Here is a 10,218-nt window from a genome sequence, read left to right as displayed (position 1 = left end):
CTTTGGAAATCCTCTAGCCTGCCTGAATAGGTTTTTCTGGCCACATGTGATTGTTCAGAGCCTCCCAACTGTGAGAGGCAGGAGATGTTCTAAACTGTCTAAACACAGATTCCTTTGAGTAGTTAAAAGATTGATTAGAAATTGTACTGGTGAAGGGTTTTTCACTTATTGAGCCAGTGTTTGCTGCTAAGTCTCCATACCCCTTACCTACTGTGTCCTTGGCAGTGTATTGATTGATATAATGGGTGTATAGAAATGTAAGTAGTAGCCTCAATGTTTGTAACCTTGGACCCTTGAGTTAATTCTTTTCTTGATTGAGCCCACCTCACCTTTGCCCTATAGGAGTGCAGCTTTGTCCAATGCTTTTCTGGAGGCTGGTGCCTGACTTTGGAATAATCACCTTTAGAGAAAGATAAGTTTCTTAAAATGTTAACAGGCCTCCTGGCCAGAAGATGATGTAATTCACCTGAACTTTTGCATATGATAAGTTTGAAAGCCTGGCTTCGATTAGGACCAGTAACTGCTGTCCCTGCATGATTCCACCCCTTCCCCCATTATCCTCTATGCACAACTTAAGGCATAAAAAACTATTTTGGAAAATAAAGTGCGGGCCTTGTTCACCGAAACTTGGTCTCCCCATGTCGTTCTTTCTTTCACCTTCTAGCTGAATTTTTCCTCTGAGGCGGGGAAGCTCGTCAAGCCTACTAATTTTGCCTGGGCTTCTAAGATCCGACCGGGGAGGCCTTAATGTCTCCTCTCCTTTGGGAGAACGGGAGGACGCCTGCGGCCTTCGTAGGTGACGTAAATTCCCTGCTTTGGAAGTTTATTCAGCCTCTTTTCTCCACTGAATTTCCTCACTGAGCTATCCTCATCCTATTACTCTTTATATCTTTGATAAAATATTTAAATAAATGGGTCGCCGACGCCGTCCCCGCTTCGAATACCCTGGATCAGCCGGGGCTGGACCCCCCACAGGGTCGTGGTGAGGAGCAACGTTTCTTGGCACTCATCACACGTGTCTACAGACAAGAATACACCTCCGGGGACTTCCCTGGTGCTCCAGTGGCCAAGACTGCAGGGTCCGGGTTTGATGCCTGGTGGGGCAACTAAGATCCCCCATGCCACAACTGAGAGTTCTCATGATGCAACTAGAACTAAAAATCCCTTAAGCAGCAACTAAGAGCCAGGCGCAGCCAAATAAATAACAATTTAAAAAGGAAGGAATGCACCTCGGGCCCTGTCCAGGGTGGAGCAATTCCACGCATAATCCCCAGGGTACCCGCGGCGAAGGGAGGGAGTGATGGACACTTGAACAACAGGCGTCCAAGTGCCCGCTTCACTGGAAAGCGCGGCCCGACGTGAGCCACCACTCTTCCGGACCGAGGCTCGGAGCAGAACTCAGGCCCTACGTGTCCTTCGCCCGGGACCCGCGCCCAACGCCCGCGCCACGCCCCCGCGGGCGAGCAGGAGATGTCATCGATGTGCTCGGCGCTCTCCTGAACCAGCCCTAGGAATGGGCGGGCCTACTTTCCTCAGGTGGTCTAACAGGCGCCAGGCCGGACCAATGGCCTGTCATCAAGACTCCGCCCCGCCCTTCCGATTGGCCAGCGCTGGAAAGCCGCGGCCAGAGCCTCCGGGGGCGAGCCGGATCAGGACTCGGCCCGGATCATCCTCGCCATACGCTCCCTGCACTTCGGGTCTGCTTGCTCCAGCCCGCTCTGCCGCCGCCGCCGTCGCCGCCATGGCCCAGTGAGTGACCCTGCGGGTGGCCAGGGAACCGCCCCTGACGCCGCCTCGCCCCGGGGGTCTCCAGAGCCCGGCCTCGTGGCGCCCGGAGCCCGGGACCTCCAGAGAAGCCCCGGACCCCATGCCAACCCCGCGGCCTCGCCTTTCCTGGGACCCAGCCCCTCTGCCCCTCGCGGTGACGCGGGCGGATCCCGTTCCTAGTAAAGGAGAGAGAGGAGGGGACAGGCGTGGCCGAGGGCAGCTCGGGCCCCTGGACGGCCCGGCTGCAGAGACGGAAGGCCTCGGACGCGTCATCACCAGCTCGGCCGTAGCACAGAAGAGCCTGTGCCGGGAACCCCCTCCTTGTGCATGTGTCGTTGGTCCAGGAGAACTTGGAGACCCGCGAAGTGGTCGATGGGGGGTGGCCTGAAGGCTGCAACCCCAGGGTCTAAAGTGCAAAAGGGAGGAGTGGGCTAGAGGAAAGTTAAGATGAGTTGTTAATTGTATCAAAAGCTAGAAAACTCATGAGTTGTGATGAATTAAGTACAACTGACAAGTTTCCTTTGTTCCTCTTCCCCTCTTTCAGAGCTGACATTGCCCTGATTGGACTGGCTGTCATGGGCCAGAACTTAATTTTGAACATGAATGACCATGGCTTTGTGGTAAGTGGGGAGGGGCACACTCTTCCCTTAGGGGTCCTCGGTGCCTTAGCCTGAGTGCTGGGGACTGTTCTGATTTGGAAGATCCCTTGTAACCTGGAATGTGGTTCTCTTTCTGTTTGCTCTGTTGCTGCTTAACATTTTTGCAAGAGAGAGAAGCCCCGCTTTACATGTGGGGGTGGGAGGCCCACTTTACAGTCCTCTCAGGAAGGAGTCCTGCTGAACAGACCCACCCATTCTGCAAGGTGGCCTTGAGTAAACCCGCCCCTCTTCTGAGGCGGAGAAATCCCTCCGAAAGTGTAGATCTCAACTTTATTGCCTAATGGGATCTGGAGGAAAGTTCGGGTGTGAGTACTAAACTGGCTTACATACAAGAATTATCAGTGACAAAAGGTAACATCTGGAACTAGCCAGTTCCCAGATTTAAGTCCTAACCAAATAGTGACAGGCTCTGGCCCAATATGTTACGGCCAGTTGACCTTTGCTTATATTCAGTCCTTTGCTTTTTTATCCTATAATTAACTTTACGGTGATCCATCAGCACTTGGGTGGAGAAAAGTTAGAATCAGGGTCCTCCCTTCCCAAAACCTTGGGCTGTATAGAAACCCGTTGTTCCTTGATCCTCAGTCTGAAGGTCTTCTGTGTCCTAGGTCTCCTAATCAGGCCCTTTGTCCTTCTAGGTCTGTGCTTTTAATAGGACAGTCTCCAAAGTTGATGACTTCTTGGCCAACGAGGCGAAGGGCACCAAGGTGCTTGGTGCTCACTCCTTGGAGGAAATGGCGTCCAAGCTGAAGAAGCCACGGCGGATCATCCTCCTTGTGAAGGCCGGTCAGGCCGTTGATGATTTCATTGAGAAACTGGTGAGGCCAGCTCTCTCCCAGCTGCCACTCATCTGACAGGACTTCCTTTAGCTGTTTCACTGCTTTTTGGTTAAGACCTTTTGTCCCTTTTCAGTTTCTAGATGCAGTCTGCTCACTCCTGACAAAACTGCTGCTTTAATGACTCAGTGGTGGTTAACTTGATTGGCACTAATTAAGTAACAGTATATCCTTGGGTGGTGATAATTCTTTGTATATAAAATTCTGAGGCCACCAAGAGACATGTCAGTAAGAATTCATTATCAACCAGAATAGAAATATCAGTAATCTCAGTGAAGTCTATCTTTGATGTTCAAAAAAAGCTTCCAGTTCTGGGACTTCCCTAGAGGTCCAGTGGTTAAGACTCCACTATGCCTCTGTTGAAAAATGACCTAGAAAAGAACAACGTTGTGATAAATGACACACCAGATTTTTTGTGTAGTAAGATGTCAGGCTGCCCAGGACTAGTTTGGACGGAATGAACTGGAAAATTGCAGAGTACTCTTCACTGTGTGTGTATGAGAGAGTCTGACTCTTAGGGAACCCCTGGACTGTAACCCACCAGGCTCCTCTGTCCATGGAATTCTCCAGGCAAGAATACTGAAGTGGGTAGCAATTCCCTTCTCCAGGGAATCTTCCTGACCTAGGGATCGAGCGTGGGTCTCCTGCATTGGAGGTAGATTCTTTACCATCTGAGCCACCATGGAAGTCCACTCTTCAGCACAGGACAGTATTAAGTAATGTAAACTGGAGCCTTGTGCGGGGAGGTTGAATAATGAATCTCCCTTGTGGGGGGAGATTGAATGATAAAGCCAGCTTAGTTGGTGAGCCATAGGAAGATATTCTTGTTCAATGCCTGGTCTTTTCCTGCCATCTTCAAATGGTGGTGATCAAATAATTTATTCATATACCAAACCATTAGATATTTACTGGACCCACTTTCTGTTCCAGGCAGAGATTTTATAGATCTTTTAAAACTAATCCAATCTAGGAATATAAATCCTAGATACGTGGTACCCATTGGACATAGAAAATTTTCCAAGTAGGATTTGTTTGTTGTAAAAATCTTAGTTAAAAAGAATTATTTCAGTTGTGGAGAGTTCTGATTGGGTTTGCTTGCTAGCCCTAAGCTTAAATAGGGTTTCCCTGGCCTAGTGGCCAGACAGCAAAGAATCTGCCAGCAGTGTGCAAGACCCAGGTTCTCTCTCTAGGTTGGGAAGATCCCCCAGAAAAGGAAATGGCAAACTGCTCCAGTATTCTTGCCTGGAGAATTCGATGCACGGAGGAGCCTGGTGGGCTACAGTCCAAGGGTTTGAAAAAGAGTCAGACATGACTGAGTGATTGACACTTTGACTTTCAACTCTAGCCTCAGAGAGGATTGTTGAAGATTAAACTTTTTACACACAGACACACACACACAGACACACACACTTTCAGGCTTTCAGGTTTATTTGGGATAAATTCTTGTTTGTTTTAGCTGGTCAAGGTATATTCATTTTTGTCTTTCATTTCTTTGCCTTAATGCTGGTGTCTGGTTAACAGGTACCTTTGCTAGACATTGGTGATATCATCATTGATGGAGGAAATTCTGAATACAGGGATACCATGGTGAGTGTTTCTCAGTCCACATTCTTCCAGGTTCTGGGAACATTTTAGAAAAAAAGCAGCAGTGCTGCGCATGTGACGGAAGAGTGGACATCCTTCTGTGGTGCTGATTCTTTGGGGACTGGCCATCAAGACGTGCCTGATGGATGAGGTTCTCACTGGTCACACATGGAACTCAGAAGGATGACTGCTGCTTAGACTCAGCAAGCTGGGCGTTTATGCTCATGTCCCTTTCTCTTCACCAATCCGTGATACATCTTTGGGCAGTGTGGGTGAGGGCCACTGCTCTAATGGGTTCATGTGCTGGGAAAGTCCCGGTACAATCTAAGTGCCGAGTGGCCATAAGTCATGCTTGTATTAAACCACCTCTTCGTTGAGTCTTATTGTACAAGGTCTGTAAGGTGAGAATGTATGTTTGGCTTTATTATTTCCCTTTGGGTTGGTTTGGTTTAGTTGTTAAGTTGTGTCTGACTCTTGCAACTCCATGGACTGTAGCCTACCAGGCTCCTCTGTCCATGGGGATTCTCTAGGCAAGAATACTGGAGTTGGTTGCCAGTTACTTCTTCGGGGATCTTCCCGACCCAGGAATCGAACCTGGGTCTCCTGCATTGCAGGCAGATTCTTTACCAACTGAGCTACGAGGGAAGCCCTCCCTTTGGGTAGCTATCTTAAACATCCATGGATTTTTTTTTTTTAAGTTCCCAAACTGAGGGAATTAAATATCTTGAATGGCCAGGTTATTCTTGGATTCTTGGGTCACTGAAGTCAAATGTGGAATGTCCATACCTGTCTCATATGGTGGGAGAAACTGATTTTAGGAAACATGATGAAATTCTTTTTCTTTCCTGTAGAGACGGTGTCGAGACCTCAAGGAGAAGGGCATCTTGTTTGTGGGGAGCGGAGTTAGCGGTGGAGAGGACGGGGCCCGATATGGCCCGTCGCTTATGCCGGGAGGGAACAAGGAGGCCTGGTGAGTACTGCAGGCACCACCTGCATGGGCACAGGGAGCCTGGACCTAGAGATCGGTGGGTGGAGGCCAGCCCTGCCACCCACTGTCCTCTGTGCAGTCTGAGTGATGGCGATGGGAGATGCTGGACATAGTCTTTTATGTTTTGTTGCTTTGATGTAATGTGTGTACCTGTTTCTCTTTTCCTTTTTCTCTCTGTTATTTCCTCCAGTACCGATAATGGAAGTTCTAAGTAGGCTTCAAGGGTTCAGAGGCTTTAAGAAGGCAGCTCAGATAATGGCACTGTCTGGACTTAGGAGTAAGGTTTGCCTCTTCAGCTCAGATATGTATAGTTAATCACTGTGAATAATGGCAGTCAGATGAGGCCTCTTCCGTTCCCTGGAAACCAGGTAGAGAATTTTTACTTAACTGAGGAAGAAACAAATTTTACATTGCCCACCGTGCTGTGTGTAAGAGGACGGGTAGTCGGCCGGAAGGGAGGTGCTCTGGTGATGATGTAATAGGTGGGCTGTATGAGATACAGGGGTTGGGGTGATAAGCCGGGTAGAGGATTAAAATGAAAAGATGCAAGTAATTAGTTGTATGTAACTTAGACTGAGGGAAACACCACTGCTGAGGCTGCAGGAAAAGAGAAAGCCAGATAGAGGACAATAGATAGAGCAGAAGAGAAAGAAATAGAAAAGGAAGGATCCCTGTGAGGGAGACATGGACAGGCAATGTACTTTTTTGAATGAGTTTGGTTTCCAAATATTGTAGACTTACATTAGGCAATAAAGTAAGGCGTGATCAGGGACTTCCCTGGCAGTCTTACGGTTAAGACTCTGAGCTTCTATTGTAGGGTGCATGGGTTTAGTCCCTGATTGGGGAGCTAGGATCCCACATGCATTGAGGCTTAGACAAAAAAAGTTTAAAAAAAAGAAGAATTTATTAAAAAAGGAGTGATCAAATCCAGTCCCCAGAGATGAGGGGTTTATTGGGGAAGATTATTCTTTTAATTACTCCCCTAATGATTAGTTAGTTAATTCATTCGCTCAGTCATGTCCCACTCTTTGGGACCCCGTGGACTGCAGCACACCAGGCTTCCTTGTCCATCACCAACTCCCAGAGCTTGTTCACTCACGTCCATCGAGTCAGTGATGCCATCTAACCATCTCATCCTCTGTCACCCCCTTCTCCTCCTGCCTTCAGTCTTTCCCTAATGATTCTCTTGAATGTGTTAAAATCTAGAGGCAGAGGCCTTCCTGCTCTCATAAGCTTAAAAAGAGTTACCTTGGGTACTGCCCAGTGAAGGCTGTTAGAACTGCAGACGGTACACACGAAAGTGCTATACATACATTCATGAGTGCTCCAGTTCCCGTGGATACATTTTCCTGACTGGCCCATCAGGAGCAGAAATGGTACTTTTACCTGAAAAAGTGAGTCAAGTTCAGGGAAGCTCTAAAGGGTTAAAGTGGAGCTGCCTCAGCCCCTCATCCTGTGCAGCCCCATCAGGTTTCATGTCTTCACCGAATCCCTTTTGTGAAGTAGCCTGTATTGGTTAGCAGTGAGAACAGAAGGAAAAGGTGTCAGGAGGTACAGGAGGCATGCAAGGAATGCAGAGCAGCTGCTTTTTCTCCGAACGGTAAGGAATACAGCTCTTGGAAGTGCTTCCGGTTCTGTCTGTCCAGGATCCTGCCATCAGTGATAACATCATTCCAGACAGTAGAAGGCTCTGTGGGAACGGTGGGGATCGCTGTGTTTTCTGAGATGCACAGAAGTTTCTCCTGGGGCCTTGCTGACCCTTCTGCCCAGGCTTTTTGTCTCCTATCTCAAATCAGATAGTCCGCAGCCTCTGACTGGCTTACCTTGAGGACTTAGTTTATTCATGACTTTTTCGAGGGCACTCCCACCTTCCATTAGAAAGGAAAAATTGGGTGGGAGGGGCCGTCCTTGAGAACTTAAGGAGCCCTCAGCCCTTCTGTTCTTGGCAGCTGAACCACGCGCTTCCCTCCCACAGGCCCCACATCAAGGCCATCTTCCAAGGCATCGCCGCCAAAGTGGGGACAGGAGAACCCTGCTGTGACTGGGTAGGTTCTGGGCCCCGCTCGAGCCAGTTGGCACCGCGGGCACAGGGTGCAGAGGATCGCTGCAGGCCCGGTGGTTTGCTTTGTCACATGAGTGCCTCAGTCTCTTAAGACACTAGCATAGCTGGTGTCTAAAACGTGTCTCTTGTACATTCCTTGTATCTTAATATTCATAACTGGAGGTTGATATTAAAAGCAGCCCTTCTCAATTCATCTAAAATATGGATTCCTTAAAAAAGTATCAGGAAAGAAAAGGTGAACTAAGATTTTTTAGTCATATTACTTCATGGCTAAAGAAAGAATGCCAAGGGAGTTTCCTGGTGGTCCAGTGGTTAGGACTTCACAATCTCATTGCCATGGCCTGGGTTCAGTCCCTGGTTAGGGAACTAAGATCCCACAAGCTGCACAGCTGGAAAAAAAAGAATGTCAGAATCAAATGTGGAGTTTGCTCCTGGGATTGGTACTCTGTGCTAGATTAGCACAGAAAAGCTGCAGCTTTTTGCCCTCACTGAATGTGACAGAGGCCAAGGCTAATACTTCCCCTTCCTATATTTTGTGTTATGAATAAAATACATTGTCTCTTGTTACAGCCTCAGTCCATCCCATCAATGAACAGAGCACTGGGCTGGGGACACCTGAGTTGTCATGCTGGCTCCCCACTAACTAGAACTGTGACATTAGATGGTCACTGTGTCCCCTGGGCTTCAGTCACTGTGTCCCCTGGGCTTCAGTCACTGTCTTCCATGGGCTTCAGTCACTGTCTTCCATGGGCTTCAGTGTTCTCATTTGTCAAATATGGGGGTTGGGCTGGGTGACCTCCAAGATTGCTTTAGCTCCTAATCCCCTGGAATTTTATTCTACGTGCCATTTTTATTGATGTTTTGTTTTACATGAGATAAAAGGCAGGGATGAAACAAGGACTCAAGGACACAGGGAAGGAGGGGCCCTCCCCATGCCTGGGCCTGACAGGGCCTGGTGACCAAGCTGCCCTCACACTTTAACCCGTGGTCACTGAGGTCAGTCAGAAACCCTTGTGTCAAGAGGGGCTGGTGCTGTGACTCAGAGGACTGAGTAAGTTCCTCACAAGTATGGAGGACTGGGAAGGGAGTTTGTTCCTTGAATAAATTGCTATAGTAAAAATGAAGGCACAGTGGCAGTAACTTTTTTTTAGATACATTTAGGACGTAACCATGGAGAAAATAACAGTACTTGCCTGTGTATCTTGATCAACTCTCATTGATTTTCCATAGCCCCAAGCCTTCCCCTTAGGTTATTGAAAAAACTGGTCTAGACACTAAAAGCGGGCCCCCCTTAGTTCAGTACTGAAGTTACAGGAAGGAAGGGGTGAAGCAAGGTGTTATTAGCCATATAATTTCACGGCCGAAGAAAGTGTCAAAACCAGGAGGGGGTAGGTCAGCAGTGGAAAGGTGGGCGGAAGCCTCTGTGTAAGGGTGACCTGGGACAGCATTCCTCCCGGCTATGCAGCTGCGGGAACACTGCTTGGGCCACCAGCACCACCCACGGGCAGGCACGTCCCGTCCTGGAGATGGCAGCACCTGACGTGCAGTCTGATGCCCCGTCACCCTCCCTGTCCAGACTCGCTGCCCTCCAGCCAGTTTTCAGGTACTCTGACTTCCCCTGTGGCTTATCCACAGGGACAGAGGAGGGTGTCACTTGGACTAACACTGGTCACCACACAAAGTTAAATTTCTCATCATAAATTCACAGACTGGTATTGTGGTTTTATAACCTTGCTGGCTTTATTATACATCAGTACCTTGTCCACTCTGGCACCCTGGCGAGAACACATTTCTGGGCTTACATGGTTGAGGGCCAGACCTTGTATCTGAGGTCTCCTTACCCCTCAGTGGCCATTACAACTACAGAACATTTCTGTATTGTTTAAAGTACAAGTGGTTTAATTGGCCAGCTTCTTTTCCCCTTGCGGTTGAAAATACTATAGATACTTCTTCATTTTTTTTGTCTGGGGAGGGAGCCTGGCCAAAGGATGGGACATGGGCTCCTCCGGTGTGCTTTGTGGCCCCCTGAAGGCCTCCTGGCTTGTGGTTCTCACAGGTGGGGGACGAGGGTGCGGGACACTTTGTGAAGATGGTGCACAACGGCATAGAGTACGGGGACATGCAGCTCATCTGTGAGGCCTACCACCTGATGAGGGACGTCCTGTGCATGGGGCACGCGGAGATGGCCACGGTGAGCCTGGGCAGGGGCGGGGCAGGAGTGCTGCGTGCTCGGTCGTGTCTGACTCTGCGACCCCATGGGCTGAAGCCCACCAGGCTCCTGTCCATGGGGATTCTCCAGGCAAGAATACTTGAGTGGGTTGC

At 49.0% G+C, this 10,218-nt stretch overlaps 1 protein-coding gene across 1 annotated transcript in view; it reads left to right on the top strand.

The window, feature by feature from the left end:
* The first annotated feature begins 1,611 nt into the window (after nucleotides 1–1,611).
* Nucleotides 1,612–10,218, top strand: part of PGD (phosphogluconate dehydrogenase) — a 14,829-nt gene continuing 6,222 nt past the window's right edge. Inside the window, exons 1-7 of the mRNA XM_010849906.1 lie at nucleotides 1,612–1,749; nucleotides 2,312–2,387; nucleotides 3,065–3,244; nucleotides 4,784–4,849; nucleotides 5,698–5,816; nucleotides 7,810–7,879; nucleotides 9,953–10,087. Coding sequence (XP_010848208.1) covers nucleotides 1,742–1,749; nucleotides 2,312–2,387; nucleotides 3,065–3,244; nucleotides 4,784–4,849; nucleotides 5,698–5,816; nucleotides 7,810–7,879; nucleotides 9,953–10,087 — 654 coding nt within the window. The 5' untranslated portion in view covers nucleotides 1,612–1,741. The remainder of the gene's footprint in view (nucleotides 1,750–2,311; nucleotides 2,388–3,064; nucleotides 3,245–4,783; nucleotides 4,850–5,697; nucleotides 5,817–7,809; nucleotides 7,880–9,952; nucleotides 10,088–10,218) is intronic.

Source organism: Bison bison, unplaced genomic scaffold (genome assembly GCF_000754665.1).
Source record: "Bison bison bison isolate TAMUID 2011002044 unplaced genomic scaffold, Bison_UMD1.0 scf7180017864289, whole genome shotgun sequence".
Lineage (NCBI taxonomy): Eukaryota > Metazoa > Chordata > Mammalia > Artiodactyla > Bovidae > Bison > Bison bison.
The sequence above is the reverse complement of the archived record's forward strand: the minus strand, read 5'-3'. Positions and strand labels throughout refer to the sequence as shown.